This window comes from Calypte anna, chromosome 14, assembly GCF_003957555.1.
Source record: "Calypte anna isolate BGI_N300 chromosome 14, bCalAnn1_v1.p, whole genome shotgun sequence".
NCBI lineage: Eukaryota > Metazoa > Chordata > Aves > Apodiformes > Trochilidae > Calypte > Calypte anna.
Genome location: NC_044260.1, coordinates 2,349,622 through 2,371,703, shown reverse-complemented (window position 1 = coordinate 2,371,703; position 22,082 = coordinate 2,349,622). Strand labels below are relative to the sequence as shown.

The 22,082-nt window shown below is 49.3% G+C and overlaps 1 protein-coding gene across 1 annotated transcript in view; it reads left to right on the top strand.

Annotated features, from left to right (window-relative positions):
* The first annotated feature begins 164 nt into the window (after positions 1 to 164).
* Positions 165 to 22,082, top strand: part of PKD1 (polycystin 1, transient receptor potential channel interacting) — a 76,695-nt gene continuing 54,777 nt past the window's right edge. The window contains exon 1 of the mRNA XM_030459529.1: positions 165 to 477. Within this exon, the coding sequence (XP_030315389.1) occupies positions 224 to 477 (254 nt within the window). The 5' untranslated portion in view covers positions 165 to 223. The remainder of the gene's footprint in view (positions 478 to 22,082) is intronic.

The following is a 22,082-nucleotide window of genomic DNA, read 5'->3' as shown; positions in this document are numbered from 1 at the left end:
CGGGGCTGTCAGGGCGGCGAGCGGGAGCCCATCGGGCCGGGCCGGGCCGGGCGCCGAAGAGCGCGCACCGCCAGCCCTAACGGGGGAGACCGCCATGGCGGGCGGGCGCTGAGGAGGGGGGCGCGGAACCGAGCGGAACCGAGCGGGGCGGGGCGCGGCCGGGCCCGGCCGGGCCGGCCGGGAGAGCGGCGAACCGGGGCCATGCCATGCCCGTAGGGGAGAGATGCCTTTTGGAAATGGAGACACTGGATCACAGCGCAAACATGGCGTCCCCGCGGCCAGGCTGCCCCTCTCGGGCTGGTGCCTGCTCTGCTCCCTGCTGTGCGGGGGCTTCGCGGCCGCCCAGGAGACCCCGGCCCCCGCCTGCCAGCCCTGTGCCGCCGGCTGCTCCTGCACCGGCCCCGCCTGCATCGTCAACTGCTCTGCCCGAGGGATGGAGAGCCCGGGGACCGGCATCCCCCCCACCGCCACAGCGCTGTGAGTACCACGGGCCGGGCCAGGCCGGGGAGACTCGGGTCTGGGCCGGGTCTGTCTGTCCGGCATCTGGGTTTGCCCTCCAGTGTTCCCTTCAGGGCTGTTTCTCGCGTTGGGCCGGGCTGGGGACGGGACGCGTGACAGCGGGGACAAACACGGAGACATCGCGGAAAAGTTTGGCGGGGTCAGGGAAGGGCTGGGAGGAGGAGAAGGGAAAAGGGAAAACGGTTCCAGTGCGTGTGCGGTGTTGCGGGCCCGGGCTGGGGGTTCGGCTGGGGCAGGGCTGGTGGCACCCAAAAGGTTTGGCCGTGGGGATGCGCGGGGCTCAGCAGCTAGGGAGGGGTTTTGGGGGTTCGGCCGGAGCTGGGTCATCTCCTGCCACTATTCCCCGGGCCAGGAGATGGCAACCGGACCGGGATGGACCCGCTCCCCCGGACCCCGAGAGCTCTGTCGGGCAAACATTCCCCCTGGGGACATCACGGAGAGCTCTGGGGCTGCTGCACCCGCGGGGGCTTGTGCCCGGAGTTTGATTTTGGGAGGAAATTGCAGGATGAGGAGAGTGTTGGGAAGTGGGCGGTTGGATGTGGCTTAAACACTGCTCTGGTAACAGCAAACCCCCCAAAAATCTCGACAAGTTTAAATGCAGATTTCTCCATGAGAGCACCAGGATGGGATGACAGCTGTGTTTGTGTCCCTATGCTGATTTGTTTCTTTGTGTCTCTGTGGTTTTGTTTGGTTGTTTGTTGGTAAAATAAATCGGAAAGGTGATGTTTGTTGCAGGGGGAATGCTCTGTGTGCTCAGTCACTTAATTAAAGTCACTTTGTAGGAGAAGAAAGAAGGCTTAGAAGAAAAGCAGGGTTTCTAAAGTTTGTTTCTTGATCCTAAATTTTTTTTCCTTGGGAAGCAACTTTTCTTCTTTTGAGGAGACAAAAGCATCAAGTGATTCATGTAGGAGAAATGACATGAGGCCTGGTATAAAAATTTTACTGGCATTTCAGTAAGGGTCTGATTTTCTATTCGGATAGTCTGGGCTGCATTTCCACCTTTTAGTGTCAATACAAATTAAGAGCTATTGCAGAGGTTGCAAAGCACCCCAATAAAAATGAGATTGTAGCAAGATTTACCTAGGCTCAGCTCCATGTGCACATCTCAAAATCCTGCAGCCAAGGAGTTTTCCAAAGGCGTTTTTCCCAGATGCGTTCAGACTTTTGCAAACAAAACCAGCTATTGTTTGTGGTAGAAAGTCCCAGACTGGGAAGGACTGATTTTTATTCATTTATTTATTTCTGAAGTTGTGTTATCTGTTGTCAGCTGGACATGGGGATCCACAGCTCTGGAGCCCTAATGTGTCATTGCGACAGAGGTGGAACGTGCCAGCCCTTTGCTGGTCTCTTGGAGAGCAGCTTTCTGGAGACTGTGATGATAAGTCCCTCATTTGGCTTTTTAAGGATTTGGGCTTATTGCAGTGTGTTTCTAGGATTATTGATTTGGGTAGGAAGTGTTTGAGACTTGTTTATATGATTGTTGTTCAGAGGCGTTGAGTTGTAAAAGCTCCCAGAACGTTTTGCATTTGATCCTGTTATGCAATGAGAAACTGAAGTTGGACATAAAGCTCCAAAGGGCCTGGAAAATGGGAAAGTGAAATCTGCTGAAGCAAATGGGCTGAAGGGGCAGGGTGGTGTTCCTGGTATCTTCCACCGATTTCGATGGAGAGGTGTTTGTTAAGGGCACAGTTGAGAGCAGTGTGGTCAGAAGAGCTTTGGTCTTGCTGAGGGATGATTCTCTTTGGAATTCAGGCTGTAGATCATCTGGTGTGGCTGGAAAAGTGTGTAATATTCTGATGACTGGTGTATGATGTGCTGAGTTGTCATCTGTGGCACATGGGTCTCCTTTGGGGAGATGCTCACTGCCCTGTTTGACCCCCCTGATGATGGGGAAGGAGGGATGTGTGCTGGTGGTGTCCTTATAACCATGAAATATCTGCAGATTCATTTCTGTCAGGATCAGAGGGACTCTGGCTCTCGACACGGTGAAGTTGTGCAAGTCTATTCATTTCATGTTCCCTTTATTGAACACTGACAGATAAAGTAAATAATGCTTGTAATGATTTGCTGTCTATTCTCACCTCTGAGGAAAGCATTTTTTTTCAGTATCTCAAGAAAACATTTTTTTTTTAATTAGTCTGAAACAAACCCAGCCTTTTAGAAGCCCCCATCACCAAAGCTCCCTGATTGCCCAGCTGGGGTTCCCTCTGCAGGTGAGATTCCACACCTTTAGCTTTAGGATTTCCTCTTGTATCCGACATTAGAGGTGCAGCAGCTCTGGGGAAATCCATGCCAGCTCCGGCAGTGCTGTTACCAGGAGTGGAGGAGAAATGCCCCATCCAAAGAATCACTAAGGAAATAAGCTCTGCTGCTCCCAGACACCACATACCTAGCTGGAAGCAGTCTCCAGGCAGACCCTATGGGAATATTGGCCCCTTCCCATCGCCAGAGTCGGGTTCTTCAAGTGTAACGCAAAGTCTGGCTGGAATCAAAAGCAAAGTCTGCTTTTTTCCCAAATAATCTGCAGTGAGCGACATAAAAGCTCTCCTTCAAGAGCAGAGGAGCTTCAAGTGGCAGCATTTGCACTTCTGAGTTTCTCCATCTGAGGAATGCTCTGATCTGATCCCTTTTCAAGTGCTCCCCTTGCAGGGCTGTCTGCTTTTGTTCACTTTCGCTTTGAGACCCGGCTGTGTCAGGAGCTGGTATCAATTCTTTCACTCCTCAACTGGAAATAAACATCCTAAATATTTTCTGACTTTCTCTTGCAAATATTGACTATTTCTGACTCATCTCATGACCGTGGTAGTTTTGAAATGGAGATTAAAGCCTCCATTTATGAGACCAGAACTGAAACGCCCATGTGTTTTCCTCATTAATGGGGAATACTGGTTGGGGATGGTTAAGAAGGAAAAATGGGAAATATCAGGGGAGCTCTGCTAGCACCACACTCCTGCAGAAGCTTTGCAGATTTGGGAGTCACAACTTCCATCCAAAAACCAGAGGGGTTTTCTGTGGATTTGACAGCGAGCCCTGGGGTTGCGCTGCCTGGCCAGTGACTTCACCTAAGCAAACCTTCTTAAAATAAACAGATTTTATGATTTGGGAACCTGGAGTCTGTGATATTTTGAATTTCAAGAGTTGGCAATGGTCGGTAGGTTTTGGTATTGTTATGTGATGCAGTAAAAGCCTTTTCAAGGTTCAAGATGTCTTGAAAAGCTATCAGCGGAAAAAAAAAAATCCAATTAAAAGTGAAATCCGTGGCCTGTCTGTACAGTGGTGTCCAGTCCACAAAGGCAAAATAGCTTTATTTCAGTTCCTAGAAAAAACTGAACCAGCCTGGAATGTCCTTTTTACAAGGAGCTCAATTCCCATCGAAAACAAAGCCGTGTTTCTCTTTTGTAAGAAATTTTGGAAGGGGGAAAAAGGCCCAAACGAGGTGCTAGATAAATATTTTGCAGACGGGAGTCATTCAGCCCCTGGAAGGGACCAATCCTAGAGCTGAGGCAGCAGACAAGGAGGGAATTAGTGTGTGAGTGAGGTGTCCCTGCAATGCCACTGCAGCAAGAGGAGCTCTGGGCTGGATATCCTGAACCTTCAGAGAAATCTGAGTGCTTTTCCCATGACTCAGAAACTTGCCCTTTTTAAAACTGAAACTTTGGCTTATTCTTGTCAAGTGTTTCAAAATTCCCTCATGAAAATAAGGACGTTCTCATGAAAGAGAAGGTATCCTTTGGAGAGGTGGCATTTGGTGGTGTTCCTGCTCTGTGTTGGTTTTTTCCCCTGTTTTTCCTGCAGTTTTTCAGTTTGCTGGTGGTGTCTTTCTGCGGGTGGCTTTTGCCCTGTCGGAGTGAACAGGCTCTGGCACGTTTCACACAGTTGCTTTCAGTCTGCTCTCACAAAGAGGGGTTTTAAAAAGAAACTTACTCAGGAGGTAGGGTGAAACTAATGGGTTTGTTAATGCTTCTCTCCCCGTTCCCCATCTAATGGGCTCCTTGTTTTATCTCTGGTCATGCCCTGTTTTCCACGCTGTTCTATGTCATCCCTTTTTTCAAGCTTTGTTGTTCTTTTATTGTTGCAGTTGGGATTGGTTTTCCATCTGCTCTCTTATTTGTCCCATGTGTCCCCGAGCATCTCAGGAGGTCACTGTCAGGCTCAGAGAGGAAATTATTTCTTAACTTGCCTTTGCAGTAAAGAATTTACATTTTTTTCAGACTGTATGGCTGTTGTTCACTTGGATGCAGAGGCTAAGCTGGCATCTCTTGTCTGCAGAAACTAAAACTGTTTATGAAATAAGCATTAGTTTTTGCTTAGCAAAGAGGACTGGAAGCTCGAACATCAAATTCCAGCCCTTCCCTTTTTTTAAAAGATATTTATCATCAGAAAGAGCATCAACAAGGTGCAAGCTGAGCATCTGTAGCAGTTTAAGTGTATTACAGGAATCCTGAGCAGTCAGGGATTCTGTCCTCACTTTCCAGTTCCCCCAAAAGATCCCATACATTTTGTTGATGTGCTACCACTGGATTTAGACAGGGATAATCCAGACAAAGCCTGATGTTCTTCACTCAGCTCTTTCTGCCAGTTTACCAATAGGGATGGTTTCCCTCAGGTGAGGACTGAGTACATCTCTGCCTCCCTGGCATCTGGTCTGCTGAAAAATTCATCTGAGAACAGAGATGAAGTTTCAGATGTGGCTTATGGTCTTGTGTGAGTCCCTTTAACCCAGCATCATTGTCAACTTAATTAGCAACCCATGCTGTGTGTTACACTCTGGTCTGGTCAGAGGAGCTGGTGGAAGGAAATGATGATGTTCAGTCCCTGATAATCAATCTCCCACCCATGGCATTTTGCAGTCATGGGGTGTGTGTGTTCAGTGCATGGATTTAGCTCCTGTTCGGGGTCTGGGGGCTGCTTCTGTTGGGGGGGTGCTGGGACACATCCTGGCATTGAGCATCCCCAGGGGATGCTGCACTCCCTCTGCCAGCAGACACAGCTCTTGCTTTTGACAAGCCTGCAGGACAGTCAGCACTGACATGAATCCTGGATCCAAGCCAGGTCCCAGCCAGCCTGGTCCCATTTGTTTGAAATTGTCCCTGGACACCACAGCATGTCCCTTTTATTTATTTTTTTTTTTAGTTCTGGCAACAGCCAGGCAGCTGGTGTTCTGCCCTCTTATACAGGCAGCTCCTTGTATCAGGAAACACATTTGGCTCTGTTCATTGCTGTTTGCATGTCTGTGGGGAAGTCATCAGGTCCCACCACTGCTTTAAAACTTGAGGTTTCCAGTTTGGAGCTCTTAGTCCTGTGCCCACCTCCTGGCCCTTGCAGCTCCCCAGCCATGGCCTCTCCCCAGCTCCATTGCAACATCCCCTGGCAGGACCTCTGGTCCCCATGGATCCACACACTCTGCTGGCTTCCTTGGGCAGGGAGGAGGGATTCTGCAGATCCAGAAGCAAAAAAAGCACTTTTCCCTGGTTCAGCCAGCCATCCAGGAGAGACCCTCCTTCCCCTGCCTGGGGTGGGAGCCTGCTCTCCCTGCTGGGGCAGGGGTCCTGCTGGCTTAACCAGGTTCTGCTACAGCTTCATGGCCAGGGAGAGGTGGGAGTGGCTCTCTAAAAAGAGGATCTGGGATGTGGGTTGAGTCCTCCTGAGGGAGGAACCCGAGGAACAGCTAAGCCTGGGAAAGCAGAGGCCAGACGGATTGTGTTGGCCAAAGCTGTTGGTTTCTCTCTCAAAGCCACGCCTGGGGAAGGGGGTGGAGTGAGTCCATCCTGGAGAGAGCAGCTTAGGATTTAGGTGAGGTTGGTGGAGGCAGCTGGTTTGGGTGATGCTGGTGAAGGCAGCTGTGTCCAGTCTGGGGTGTGGATGCCAGGAGTGGTTCTGGCTGTGTGCAGCCAGCCCCGTGGGGTGTGCTGGGGGTGGTGGGAGTGGGCTGGGAAGGTGTGAGTGGAGGGGATGTGTCTTCTTACCACGCTGCACACATGGTTCCCCCTAAACAGCTGGAAAACCCCCCAGGATCCGTCCTTCCTGTCTTATTTGTTTTTGCAGGGCAGCCTCGTGTTGCTTGCAAGAGCATTACAGAAAGTTGCTATTTTTGTACTTGGTTCATCTGCTTGCCTCCCAGCTGGGCTGGTTGTGTTTTAGGGCTGGAATACAGCTCAGCTTTTCCAAGCCTGGCTTGGAGAAAAAAAACCCAGATGTTTCAGTTCCTGTCTCCATTGCCAGCACTCCCACATGCCACATTTCCAGCAACAGGACATGGGTGCTGGCACACAGGGCTGTGGCTGGGGGAGGCTTCTTTGGCTCTGTGTGGTGTTTGTGAAGCTGTCAGGAGCCCTGGCCACGCTTGGAGGGGACACACGTGGCACTTGGGTGCAGCCCCGTGCAGGCACTCAGCATCTTCCTGCCCGTGGGGCTGCAGTGTGGGGATGTTCAAGGGCTTGGTTTCCTGGGTTGCTTCTGTGCCGTTGCTTGATGGCTTTCACCTGCAGAGGGGAATTATCTGAGCCTTCAGGCAGCTTGTGGGGTGATGGGAATAATGCCCATGGGCCCCATCCTGCAGGGTATGCTCCTGGCATGGGCTCTGTGCCACATGTCTCCTCCTGGGCTTGAGGAAAAGTTGGAAGCAGCAAGGAGGATGCAGAGCAGAGTCTCAGAAAAAAAAAAAATTCAGCCATATTCCCTCTGCTCATCTCTTTTTGCTCCCTCTGAGACCTCTGTTTGAGCTGCGTTTATGAGAAAGAAGAGTGGGACAGGGGCTTGGGGACACTGCTGTGCTTTGTCATGCAGGGGCAGATGTTGCACAGGAGCCTTGGGAAGGGGGTGTTCAGTCTGGAGAAGAGGAGGTGAGTGGAGACCTCATCACTCTCTACAACTCCCTGAAAGGAGGTGGGAGCCAGCTCTGCTCCCAGGCAGATCTCAGTCAGACAAGAGGCCATGGGCTTAAGAATTTTTTCCTAATATCCAACCTAAACCTCCCCTGGCAGAGCTTCAGCTCTGCCAGGGGAGGTTAAGGTTGGATATTAGGAAGGAATTCTTTGCAGAGAGGGTGCTGAGGCATTGGGATGGGTTGCCCAGGGAGGGGGTGGATTCTCCATCCATCTCTGGAGGTTTTTAAGAAGAGCCTGAACGTGGCACTGAGTGCCATGGGCTGGGAACCACGGGGGGAGTGGATCCAGGGTTGGATTTGATGATCCCAGAGCTCCTTTCCAACCCGGATGGTTCTGTGACCTTGTGAGGGGATCTGTGCTCTCCTCTGAGCCCAGGTGGTCAACATCGTGTGGCAGAGTTGTGTTTCACCCCTCCCCAGATGAAACAGTTGGAAAGCCTTCTGGAAAGAATGAGTTTTCCAAAGGAGGAATTGGGATCTGGGCAGAGCAATCAAGTGACACCTTTAGTATTTTTGTAGTGCTGTGTTACCTCAGGGATCATACCCAGCAAAGAGAAAGCTCCTACCCAGGGCTGCAGGTGGTCCAAGGAACCCTGCAAAAGCCCAAGCTTGGAATACAGGAATTCCCAAGTCCCTGAGGAGTCACTGCACTTCTCTTTGAGGTGTTAAGCAGAGCAGATTCCAGCAGACCTTGTAGTGACTCCACAGTGATTTGTGTTGTGAACCCCTTGCACCTAAGCACAGCACAATTAAAAAGAAATCTTCTGTTTCTGAAACCAAAACAAAGCACTCCCTGGAATATGGTGCAGGGTGATTGCCTGGGAGAAGCATTTCCATTGGAAAAATATCTTGGCTCCTGACCAAGGCTCTGTAAGGAGTTGCAGGAGATGGTTATTGCTACCTGGGTGATCAAGTGGGCTGATGAATGAGCAGTAAGTTGGTGAAGCTGATAGTCAGGATCAAGCCTCAGTACTTCACTATATGGTAAAAACAGAAAAATGTTCCCTATCCTCCAGGACACAGGAGGCAACTGCAAGTAGAGAGCCACTTGACATGAACAAAGTGACATTGGCCAGAGATTCATAAGTAATGAATTAAATCTGTGCAGATCAAAGGTTTCTATCAGAGTTTGGGAGATTTTCTACTCCTACAGAGGGAAAACACAAAATCACTGGTGGTGTGAACTCTGCTTACATTTGCAGCCCCTGTTTGCATGGATCAGTGCAAAATCTGTGTCAGGAGGCTGAAAAAATTTAGGGAAGGTGAAACTGAAGTGGTGAGTTCAAAGCTTGAAGAGGCCAAGGGTTAGACTGTGTCAGTCCTTCAGTTGTGTGAAGGAAATTCTCTGTAGCTAATAAATATGGTGGAGTGGGTTCCTACCAGCAGTCAGTAATGGCTTTAGTTAAGAAAAACAAATAATAAAAAAAGAAAACCACTGCCCCTTTGTGAAGTAAAGCTGTTCTAGGGCACAGCTCACACTAGGACAGCACCCTGGAAACAAAGCTGAAGCTGGCTGGGTGGTACTCCAGGCTCTGACACAATTCCCCATTTCCAATGCAGACAGAGGACACACCCCAGTTTTTGCTGGGAGTGCCAGGAGCATCAGTGGTCCTTGGATCTGTGATCTGTGCCACAGAAAATAACTTCAGTGGGCCAGCAGACAGACCCTGAATGAATGCAGGTCCTCACTGCTGTCCCTCTTGTCACTCATTGTCTGCAGCAATGAGCCATTTCTTGAAAAGCTTTTTGCCAGGGGGTATAAACGTTGCTGTCCCTGGACAGATGAGTTTCTGATTACGTGCACAGACTGCACCTGGTGCAGCCTCCAGCTTAAGTTGCATTACTTTGGATTTTCTTTGCTCTGAGAGCAGTGAGCATGCTGTGCAGCCAGGCTGGAGGAGAACCCTGGAGCACAGCTCAGTCTTGGCAGCACTGGAAGGGTTAATCCCAGCTGGCCATCAGCTCTCTGAAGGCAGCCAGCAGAGCCCACTGCTGCATCCTGGCTTTTGTGGGTTAGCTGTGACTCCTCCAAACCTGCAGCTTGATCCCATAACTTCAGAGAGAACCGGGAGAGGAGACTGAAGTTTGGAAATGAATCCCCAACACCCCCGCTCCCACAGGATGCCAAACTTCCCCCACAGCACACACACTCTGACTGCCTGGGAAAGATTTTGTAAGGCAGTGGAGAGTCCTGGAGCTTCTTAGGATGTGCAGCCTTGATCCAGATCCTCTTCTCTTGCAGGTGATTGCTCTCCTGAGCAGCATGGAGCATCTCGTTCTCCCTCTGCTCACAGGAGCATCTTTTTCTCCCTGGGCATCTTTATCTCCCTGTGTTTATTTTTCTCCCCGTGCATCTTTTTCTCCCTGGGCATCTTTTTCTCCCTGTGTGGTTCCTGGAGCTGCAGAGTTCTGCAGCAGCCACGGAGCCTGATTCCAGCTTGCTTCAGGCCAGGGTTTGCTTCCCCCTCTGTCCTTCTCCCCTCTGGAATCAGGGGATGGAAGCGAGTCCCTTAGTTTGGGAAGAGAGCCGAGCTACTGGGGGCAGTGTTGTCCAACAGCTGGAACACAGAGGGGAGGGTGGGAAGTCTTGGTTTTGTTTTCAGTCCTGAGCCTGGCTGTGTGTGCTGGGCTGTCATTGCCTCATCCCTGCTCAGGCTCCCCTGGCTGAGCAGTGGGGCTGCTGCTCCCTTGCCTGGCGGGACTATTACAGTGCTTATTTAGGGGAATTAAATGCTTATGGAGGGCTTAAATGCTTGGTTGCTGGATAAATGGCTTGGATTTCTAATTCCTACTTGCTTGGTGCTGTGCCATCCTCGTGAGAAGGCAGCAGAGCATTATCCAGCTTATACCAGCTCCTGGGAAACTCAATCTTCACTGTGAGCAAGAGAAAGGGGAACGCAGCAAAACAAGGTGTGACCAGAACAGTCTCCTCAGATGTCTATGACTGAGTTAATCTACAGAATTTAAAGAGCACTTATGGGAGACTTGTGCTCTCTCACTCTGTTTCACTCTCTTTCTGCTCAGGCCACAGGCAGATGGGACCCTGGTGCTGCAGCATCAGCTCCTCACTTCTCCAGGGGGGGTTTAATCCTTCCCACCTTCCCTTCCAGATGCCCCAGGTTGTGCTGAGCATGGGCAGCTCAAACCCCACTGGGCTGTCAGTGTGTGCAGGGCAGGAGGGCACATTTCTGGGTCTTGGGATACTGGGAATTGCAGGTGTCAGTACTCAGATTTAGCTGCTGGCTCAGCACCACTGATTGCTGAGCACAAGAGCTGTTGACTCACGTGTTGGTGCCCATGCCTGGGATTTGGGGGATAGGTGGTAGTGACAAGTTGCTTTCAGCAGATGGCTGTAAAATTTTAGTGCTGCTTCTCCTACTGGGAGGAAATTCTGAACTTTTGATGTTGGACCCAAAGACAGAGCAGGACTTTCAGCACTCTTGGCTCCTTACCATGAGATGCTAGGTGGTGAAGCTGCAGCTTTTTGTTTGTAGAGGTACTGGAATGCTCAGTTTAAAGTGCAGAGGATGATTTGTTTCTCTTGCCTGGTGCCACAGTAGGTGTGGGCTGGCAGAAAAGACCCCAAGCAGCACAAAGTCATCATTTCCTTTGGCTGCCTTCTGAAGAGTTCTCCTTGCTCTGGCCCTGGTGCCCATGGAGGTCCTGCAGAGAGACCATTGCTCCATGCTGACCTCCAGGAAGAAGCAGGATTCATTTGGTGTGAGAAGAGGAGCAACATTTCATCATTAATCATTACTGCACTTCGTGGGTTTTAACTCAAAGCTGGAACCACCCCCATCACCTGACCACTCTGCAAGCAAAGCCACTGGGCTATCAGATTTTGGCATGGCCTCTGCAAGGCATGAGGGAATGGAGAGCAATGGTTAATAGGTAGGATGGAGTTAATCATTCACTGAATTCCTCAGCTACAAACTCCTCAGTAATTTTTTTTCTGTGTGTGTGTGTGCGTTGTTGGAAAGGAAGTGAGGGTATGCGCAGCAAAACCATACTTAACAAGTAGCCCTGGTGTGGGGGGGATTTTTTTGTCTTTTGCTGAGGGTGGAGCTCCTCTGTGGCAGGAGATGCTTGAGTGATCTGATAGAGCTGAGCAGTGCTGGGAGATCTGAAATATCTGCACCTTTCCCTTCGGGTGCCTGGGCCAGAGACTGAAGAAGGAAAAATCCATCCTTTCACCTCCCTGAGACCCAAGGCAAGGATCTGTGTTTTTCTCTCAGCAGTCAGTGGCATCACCAACACCTCAAACAGAAGTGGGAAAACTTATCTTAATTAATGAAATAGCGAGGATGCAATTACTTGCAAGAGTCTGTCCCTGCAAGCCAAAATATGAGTCAGTTACTTCTCATAAATCTCCAGATTAAAAATCAACCAAAAAAGGCCAAATATTTTTGCCTTCTGGGTTTCGAGCCTGAAGTCCCATGCAGGAGACATTTGGAGGCATCTGTACTTCTCAGTAAGGAGATGCAGAGATAAAAATAGAGTTCAGCAAAATAAAAGGCAAGGAAAAAGTAGAGAGTATCATTTAATTAATGTCATGATTCTAGGGGAATTTTATAGGGAATCTGCCACTTCTCTCATGGCAAGGCTGAGTGTATTTTCTAATTCCCTCTTTGGGGTAAAAGTGGGTCATCTAGATCCATGTACCATGGGACCAGGTGTAGGGGTTGGGTAGGATTCAAGCAAAGTTGCTACAGGATACTAAAGAGGTTACTGAAGAGGCAGCTGAAGTCTAGAGGGTCATTTCTAGAGGATTTTCCATGGGATCAGATGGATTGGATGACATTTCTGCTGCTGAGGGGTAAATATTTAATCTGTAGGTAACCCAGGGCTGCACTGACTCCTGTACCAGATGGATCCAGCCAGGGATCCAGGATACCTGAGTCACCCCCCTAACACTCCCAGACCTTGAGAAACATTATCCTGAGTTTCTGGCTTTTGGCTCTTGCTGAGGCAGAGAGAGCAGTGGTAGAGGAGGGGATGGCTGCAGGCTGGGGTTGTGGAACTGCTCTCAGGAGAAGTGATGTCAATGCAGAAGAACCCAGCAAAGCCAGGAGAGATCCTGCAGCTCCTTGCTGAGGGCTGAAGCTGAAGTTGCCTTTCTCCCTTGGCTTCTGTAGCTCTTCATCAGTTTTCTTCTGCCTCTCTGTCTTACTCTGCCCCTTTGCAATTGCCCCTTTGTCTCAGAGAAGGTTTTGGGTGCACCTTGCTTGGTCACTGCAGCTCTGCAGTCCCAGATTTGCAGGGGACCTCTCGTCCCTCTGCACACCCAGCACACTGCTTATCACTCCCCTCTTACTCTGCTCCTCTCTTTGGCTCTCCTGTCTCCAGTGACAGGCAGATGGAGCCAAAAAAAGCCAAATGAGAATGAAAAAGAACTCTGTTAGTCATGCTGCAGAATGTGTTTGCATTGGTGGGATCCAACTGAACCCATAAAAGTGAGGAAGTCCAGACCTGGAGCCTGTTCCTGCCCTGTGGAAGCAGCCGTGCATGCACCAGCTGTGGCACAAGCAGGCCAGGAAGGGCTTGGGATGGGTTTTTTTTTTTACTCCATTAAACAATTGCCATTTGTTTCCAATAATTTGGTTTTATTGCTTCTCCTGTTTCACACAGCAGGAAATTAAGAAAAACCCCAAACACAGAAGGCACCTCAGATGCAAATATTTATGCACTCCAATTAGGCTGCACGCAGGAGCTGGGACTCCAGGTAGCTTCACAAAAATGTCATCATATTTGATGATTCTGGATGTCAAAATGTCTAATGAACCTCAGAGCCAACTCCCACTCTCCCTGAATCTCTGCTTGGAGGGTGTCACAGGAATCTCAGAGGATCCCAGCATTCCACCACATCCCTGAGCAGTTCACAGCCCCCAGCCCTGCTCTGGTCCCTCTGTCTGTCCCCCCAGGAGGACTCTGAAGTGTCCAGGCAGGGCAGGCAGCTCTCTCAGCTTTCTTGGCAGGAGGGTGTGGAAAATGTTGGGAAGGAAAAACGGAGCAAAGAGAGTCTGTAGCTGAGTTTGCCTCAGGATCAGACCTGTGTGCAGGGCTGGGGAGCTCTGCTCCATCCCTCTGCCTGGCTGACATCCCTCTTCATTCACTGCTATGCTTAAAATCCTCTCCAGCCTCCTAATTTTATTTTATTTTATTTTATTTTATTTTATTTTATTTATTTTAATTTATTTTATTTTATTTATTTATCATTGATAGCTTTCCAAGGGATAGGATGGGACTTAACAGGCTACTTATCAGGAGAAGGCTCCAGGTCCTTGCCTCCCTGGTTTTGTCTTTTAGTGCATGACCCAGAATCTGTTCTGACCACAGGTGCCCAGGCTGTGCTTTCCCCATCTGCTGGAAAGGTCCCTTCCTTGCAACACAGAAGGTGTTGTTGGGGCAGCTGAGTGGGGACAGCATCGTTGTGGCTCTGAGTGTCCCTTTCCCCACAGCAGCAGCACCAGGGAGGGCTCAGTCCTTGCTTCCCTTTCCCATGGATGGACTTCTCTGTCCACCTGAAACCCTTTCCTAAAGCTGGGCTGCATCCCTGAGGAGCAGTGGCTGTGTTGCAGTGCTGGGGGACTTCATCCCAGTGCAGGGAATGCACTGCAGGGAGTGAAGTCCTTTTGGTGATGTCCTTATGGAGCTGGGAGGGAGAGGGGTGCTATGGAAACCTGACTTGTTGTTATTCCCTGGGAATGAAATTTGTTATTCCTCTCTTCTGCCTGAGTTTGGGATTACACCACAGAGCCATTTTTAGCCTTGGCAAGAAGGTAGTGGAGCGTAAGACCCAAGCTGCAGCTTTAACTCAGTGTCTGCCATAAATCCTGAGAAATGAGGGTGCTGCCTGAGGCTCAGCACCCCTGAGAGCTGGGCAAACCTTCCCTCTGCCAGCAGGGCTGGTGTCAGCTCTGATTTATCCATGGGACACTTCTTGATGTGGCTGTGGTGTCCAGAGATGACCAAGGGTGTTTACCAGGACTCTCCAGAGTCTCTGTAGGGAGCCTGAGAAGGGATCAGACTGAATTTAGGTGTCCTGCAGTGCCAAGCCTGCTCTGGGAACCTTCCAGCCAGGATGGTGCTGGCAGGGTGCAGAGCACCCCATGGTACAGGAGAGCAGGCTGGATGTCTGTGCTGATCAGGGACACTCTGGTTTTTATTTATATTTTATATTTATATTTACATTTATATTTACATTGATATTTACAAAGCATCTCTCACCATTAGATAAACATTCTTTGGAACCCTTCTGACAGCAGAGGTAAGAGCAGCCTGTTAGTACCTCAGTACTTCTGTTTCCAACCAATTAAAAGGAAAAAAAAACCCAAAAACCCACAAGACTTTGGTGCCAGGCTGCCTGCCCTGTCCCCAGTATTTTATTGGGTCTGGGGTTGCTGGGGTTTGTGCTCCATGGGAAACAAAGCTGGACTGGTGGTTTGCAGTTACCTCTAACACCCTCTTACATGCTCACCCCTGTGGGTTGGTTTTTTCACTTTACCTTATGAAGAATAGGGTAGAATTTGATATTTAATCATTAAATGGAGACATAGTCCAACACAGTTGCCTGCACCTGAAGCAAAGCATCAGCCTTCCCAAAACCTCCTCAGCCAGCACTCTCAGGGTTGTGTTTTGTGCCAGAGAGGAGAAACCTGGGGTTTCTTTCACTCCACAGAAGGGAAACGAAACCAGCAAAACCAATTTGTTTACAGTAGGAAAAAAAACCCAAACAATAATCTGCAAAGTGGGGATGTGTGTGAGTTTTTATCTGAAATTGTCCCTGCTCTGGTGACATCTGCCCTCCTGGGTCTTCACACTTGGTTTCTCTGTTCCTGGTCTGTGCTTTGCCAGCTGTGAAGGGCTGGGGGGGGGAGGCAGTGGGAAAAGCCTCTCCTTACCATCCATTGCCTGAGGAACTTTGCAGAAAACCTGAATTGGGGAAGATTTAAGGAGCAAAAGATTTCTGCCCCTGGATGAGGAGGGTAAGTGGGGAGCACCGTGGGGTCCTGAGCTACTGCATCAGTCCCAGCACCTGCTTGCATGGGGAGGAGGCAGTCATTGAGCAGGTTTTCTAGTTTGATGTGTCTGTCCATACTGGTGTGGGACAGAAATGTCTCTTTGCATGTGAAAAGCAAGAAAAGAGAGAAGGCTGCTGGTGGTGAGGTTCCCCCTGGGCTCAGAGCCAGCACAGACATGGCCCATGAAACTACTTCAGGCTTCTTCTGAGGTCTTGAGGGGGACAGGGATGTTTCTCAGGCCTTGTTCTGGTCTTGTCCATGGGGGAATGTTTAACCCTGGCTAAAAGAACCACAGCAGTCTTCTCCTGGGACATCTGTGATTCTGTGGCATCCCTGATGCTCTGGGATGTCCCCTGCCTGTTCCCCTTGGTGCCAGCAAGAAACTGGGGGCTAGGGGGGGAGGAGGGAAAGCATTGCAAAAGATGCAGGGAAGAAGGGGATGCTTCCAGAGTGAATAATTAAAGAAAAAGGGTGGCTGTGCTAGAAGAAAAAACTTCACTGACTGTGAAGCATCAACTGCCTGTGAGTTTCCTGCTGTAGAAGGTTGAATGCTCAGGTCTGGGGGTTGTGCTGGCACTCAGTGGTTGCTGCAATCACACCCATACCCTCCTCAGCTTTGCTGCTACTCAGAAGACCACTGCCAGGCTGATTGGAATCCCCCAGGCAGGCTTTTAAAACTCTTGGGGGGGACAGGACAGAATGGGAGCAAACCCCCCTGTTCAGTCCCCAGAGGAATTGGCTTTGCTTAAAAAAAAAAAAAAATAATCCATACTAGGATTTTGAAGTGTGGTGAGAACCTTAATTTGACAGCTTTTAACACCCTCAGGAGAGGAATACCTCCCAGTAGTATCTGCAGGTATTAAATTACTAGGAAGATGAGCAGAGCTGCAAGGCCATTTTTTTTTATTTCCCCTGGACAGTTTGTTCCCCAGAATGATGTTATAAAAAAAGGATGATAGGCACTGGTCCTGTGGGAGAGGGGAACAGACACCATAGTGACACCATCCCTGATGTGACCTGTAGTCTGCAGTGAATGAAATGATCTTTTCTGTGATTCCCTCTCTGGTTTTGAACCTGCCTGGGGCCCGGGGAGGGGCTGGGCAGGGAGCTCTGTGCTTCCCATCCTTGCAGCACCAAGGGACTCTCAGCCCTTTCACTGCAGTGGCAAAGGGACATTGATTCATCCTGAGATGCAGAGGACTGATGGGTTTCCTCTCCTTGCTCTGCTGCAGAGCCTGAGCAAGCTGCTGGTTTCCCTCTGTACCTGCTCTGGGGCCTCTGCACATCAGGATTTTTGGAGCAGAAATATTCTGCCTGCATCACAGAAGACCTTCTAATGCTAAAAGGAAGCAACCCAACCACACAGATTATTAATGCCAGAAACATGCAAATGCATTTTGTGCTGGAACCAGCAGGTCTGTGTTGGCTTCTAATTGGTTTTTTGTTTTCAGAAGGAAGATGTTTAAGGATCTATAGCGAACATGTTCCAAAAACATTCAGAGCAGAGCCCTCCAACCCAAACAACCACATCTGAAAAAAATCCAGGGGAGCTCATACTGGTGTTACCACCAGAAGATGGAGGCTGGGGAAAGGCCTCTCCTTTGCAAACCATTTCCCTTTTATAAGTCTGTCTATCTGTCTGTCTGTCCAGTTGCAGAGCCTGGCTCTGGGTCTTTCCCTGGCCCTGTGATTTCTGACACAGAACATCACCTGGAGCTGCTGTTTCATGAATTCCTTCGGCCTTTCTCTCCCAGTAGGAATTCATGGGCCTGACTTAGAATTACGGTGCCCTTGTGCTAGTCAGATATTTACAACAAAATGGTAGATTGGGAGCCCGTTTGCCCTGGGAATCATGGAAATCTTGTTATCTCAAGCTTCAGGAGGAACTGGGAGGCATGGAAACCACCCGTGGCACAAGCCCACTTGCCACCAGAACACTCAGGCTCTGCTCAGTCTGCACAGCTCCACTGAGCTCCTTCATTAGTCAGATTTGCTTTGTTTTCCTCTTAAATAGAGGAAACTTCTAGGGTTGATTATAAACTGCCCAGCAGGCCAGAATGTTTCCTGCACATTTGGGCAAATGTTCTGTTTAGCTGATGGACACAGCAACCTCTGCAGAGCTGCTGCCTGAATCACAGGCATTTAAACAACAGCCTCAGGTTGTTCCTGGGTTTGATAAAATGTAGTTAAGAAGAAAGTCCATTTGGGGGTAAAAGATCTGTGTGTCAGTATCTCTATGTAGCTGTCTGTCTCGAATTTCAAACCCAGAATATGGCAGCAGCCAGGGAGCCAGGGAATGTGGAGTTGAAGGGAAGGGATGGAGATATCCTTTAGGATATCTAAAGGGTGGGGTTTGTGGTGGCTGCTTCAGTGACCCTCAGAAGCAGAAGAGATCCTGCAAACCTAAAACCTTGAGGAACCTTCCAGAAGTCATTCCCGAGGTTGTGTGCCCAGCCTGATGGAGAGGAAGGAGATGAGGGCTTCAGGATCTGAGGGAATGGCCCATCCTGAGGACCTGCAGATCTCCTCTTGCTGTAGCACAAGATTTGTTCCCCTTCTACTCCTGCTCTTCCTGGCACCGCCTGCCAAACCTGTAGTTGTTTCCTCCCCCATAGATGTGTCTGCATCCTCTGCTGTTTGTGCTCCTGCTTTTCTTCAGAGGCTTTTTTTTTTATCCCCCCTCCTTTCTTTTTTTGAACAACAGTTGCATTTTTATCATATTTGGATCCATTGAGCCCGGGCTCCTTGCAGAGCATGGAGCAGAGGATGCTGTGCAGACAATGTCCCTGCTCTGTCACCTGCCGCAGGGCCATCAGAGGGGCTGAAACCAATGCCCAAAGGGTTTCACCAGCAGACCTGTAGCTTCTCCTCCTCTGCAGACCATGCTGGGCAGCAGCTTGGGCTCCATCCTGCTCCTCTGGTGCTCATCGTGCCACGGGGAGCTGGTGGCAAGCGCTGCTTTTCAGAGGTGGTGGGGAGGAACTGTCCTTGTCCTTGCCCTTGCCCTTGTCCTTGTCCTTGTCCTTGCCCTTGTCCTTGTTTCTTCTGGGGTTTTCTTGGATGTAAGAAGGAAGTGGGCACCTGGAAGGAATGTTGATTCCAATGCCAGCTTGAAGGAACCCTCCAGAAGGGAACACTTTGTCCTTGCAGCCGGGGGGGTGGGAACGGGGTCCCTGGGGTTGTGCCAGCTCTGGGATGGGCAAGGGAAGGCAGGCACTGGGATGAGGCTGGGATCTGGGATCCGGGCTGGAGCTGGGATCCAGGCTGGAGCCTTACATAACGCCCGCCCGGCTCCGGAGACACGTTCACATGATTAATTGGAGGCTCTGGCAGCCGCTTCCCTGTAATAATATTTTAAACATTACTTTTCCACTGGCCCTTGCCAGAGATCGTTATTTTGCGCAGTGGAGGCTGTAAAATTTCACTTCAAGGATGGGTTTCACTCCCGTTACAGAATGTGTCTGGAATGTGCAGATGTTTCCTTCGGGGAGCAGGGAGCCAATCCCCTCGAACGCATCCTCCCCGCGGGGAGGACTCTCTGCAGCCCTATTCACAAAACCCCAAACAAACAGACACACAGAGCTCTGTGGAGCTGTACCCCAGGCTGGGCATGGCCCTGCAAGCTCTGCTGATGTAAAAAAACCCAACATCTGCTGGAGATGCAGAAGGATTTGGTCTGCAGGGACACGTGGTGGTCACAGAGAGGTCCCCGGAGCTGTGTGGGGTGTTACTGCAGCTTGGCTTTTACACAGGGTCACATTTTATTTTATTTTATTTTATTTTATTTTATTTTATTTTATTTTATTTTATTTTATTTTATTTTATTTTATTTTATTTTATTTTATTTTATTTTATTTGTTTCCTGGTGGCAGATTGGGAGAACTGTGAAAACTTTGGCTTGCTGGGTGCAAAATAACATCCTGCAGGTATTCAAGGGTGTGCATGCCAAGGACACAAAAAAAAAGAGTTGCTGTAGGTGTGCCAGAACTAGAGAAAATGGAGAGATGGGATGTAATTAACATTTAATTTAATTTAACAAAAAAAAAAAAAAAAAAAAAAAGGGTTTGCATGGAGAGTGGAAAACACTGAAAGCTGCTTTTTGTGGAATAAGCTCTGGTGGATGGGAACCCCAAAAACTGGGAGTTCAAATTAAAGCTGTGACCTTCCCTGAGGACTGTCCTGCAGGGTTGGTCCTGGGTTTGTAAGCTCCAGGTGATGCATTTGGACTGTTGTAATCTGTGTTGAGTTGTGTTGGTTAAATCCTTGCCTCTAACACTGTGAGAGCATTTTGGGGCCATGGCAGCTCTAGGGAGAAGCTCGTTTGGGGTGCTGGGTTGGTTTTGGTGATGGGCTCTCCCTCATTCCTGATCTGCACCTCTCTGTTAATGAATATTCAGGGCTACCTTGCCTTCTACAAGAACCAAGTGTAGCCTGGAGGAGAAATGAAGGGAGATGGAAGAGAGACAAGATGGTGGGAGGGAGAAGTGTTGGTGGTGCTGGGTGTAGAGCTCGAGCTCATCCAGCTCTGATGGGCAAACAAATGCAAACAAGGGTTTGTGGCTGGCAGAGGGGAGAAGAATAAGGAGTTTTTCAGTTATATTGGGAAGCAGAGGAATTAAGTTGTACTGCTAGATGGACTTGGTCAAATTATCAATGAAAATCCAGCAAAGGCAGGACTGTTCAGTAAATATTTCTGTTTTCTATTTGGCAAAAGGCCAGGTGATGTATTTGTATCATATGAGGATGATGAAACACTTTCCACTCCAACAGTAACTGAAGAGGATGTCAAACAGCTGCTATTAATGTTAGACCTTCTTAAACTAGCAAGTTCAGGTATTTTGCATCCAAGAATGTTAAAAGATCCAGCTGAAGAGCCCCCTGGGCTATTAATGTTCACTTTTAATGGGTTTTGGGGCAGTAGGGAAACTCCCAAAGACTGGGTGAAAATGAACATGGTGCCAGTGTTAACTGAAGGGGAATGGGAATTTAGTAGCCTGGTGTCCTAATTTTCTAGCCCAAGGAGAAACAACACGATGCAAAGCATGGACATGAGCTAGTAGTAAAAAGGGGACAGTGTAATTAGTGGCAATCAAGATGGAAAATTCACTTATGGAAAATACATCTCATGAACCTCTGCCTGGTAAGTAAGTTTACAGATGGAGTAGCTGAAGATGGGGATGTTGATGTAATCCACATAACGACGTCTGTGAGGTATTTGACTCAGAGATTGGTCAGGAATTGGAATGCCAAAAATCAGCACTACGTGTGTTAAAGGGATGAGATGCTGGTTTCAGGATGGGGGAGCAGAGTGGAGTTGTTGTTGTGGTGTCTTCCAGGTTGATTGCTGACTAAATCCCTGGTGTGTTTGTCAAGAGACTGGAGGAAAACAAAACCCATCAGTGAGTGTCCTGAGAGTGCAAGGAGGAAACAGGGCTGAGCTTGGGTTGGAGTCTTAGTCACGAGTTCCCTGCATCCCAGGGCTGTGTAAGCAGGGAGCAGAGGGCTTGTGTTTCCTGGTGTCCTCACTTTGAGGAGATGGTGATGCCCTGAGGGGTTGTGTTTCCTGGTGTCCTCACTTGTGGAGATGGTGATGCCCTGAGGGGTTGTGTTTCCTGGTGTTCTCACTTGTGGAGATGGTGATGCCCTAAAGCAACCATCCCAAAGTGAGAAGGTGGACGGTGGCTGCAGTCTGGGGAACATTTGTGGTTAAAACCAGAAAAGAGTAGGACACCTAAGTTTATCAGAGCAGCAGAGGGAATTGTACATGAGAACTCAAGCTAGCCACATGAGACCAGAAATAAGCATGACTAGTCCTGAAGCAGCTTAACCCAGGCTGGTGGTGGCCATCCCAGCTTGTCTTCATGGGAAGGTTCTCTAGAGGAACAGGGAACTTCTTGCTTAGGCTTGATGTGAGGAACCCATGGCTTGATTTGTTGGGAGAAATGGTCAGATAAAAAACCTGTGGGTCATTCTTTTGGCTCTGTATTAACACAAGAAGCGTCCTGCAGAAGGGAAGGGTTGGTAGCCTTGTGTCCTGTTCCCCCTTCCCCAAAACTGGCTCACGGGTTGGGAAGGTCCCAGGGCTTCAGCACATCTGGAGAGCTTATCCCTCAGTGAGGAGGCCACAGAAAGCAGGCACAGCATCAGGATTGCAAGGAAAACACAGACTGGATTGGGCTGCAGCCGTGGTTTTGGCCAGGTCCTGAACATGCTGCACTTTTCTTTTTGCTCCAGGCTCCCCTGGTTTGTGGATTTTCTGTCGCAGGCAGTGGGCTGTGAACTCTGTGGTTGTGCTCAGCAGTGATGTTTTCACAGGGCAGCACCGTTTACTCTGGGCTATTTTTAAACCTCTCAAGTGCTAATGTGACTGCCCCAAAACTCCCAAGTTTTCTCTCTGGAGAAGAAGAAAATAAGGAAGGGGCTCAGCACCTCTCCAGAGCAGGCTGTGCTGCGAGTTGTTCTCCATCATTAACAACACACTGCCCGGACCTGCTGGACTCTTCCTGGGCTTGACTTGTCCTCCTCCCTGTCTCAGCTATTTTTAGTTGTTGGGGAGAGCCTGGAACAGGGAATCTCTTAAATACAAAGCAGTGTTGTTGGAAAAACATCTCTGAGATGAGAGTCGATGGACAAGGCTGAAGTGCATGTCCCAGGGT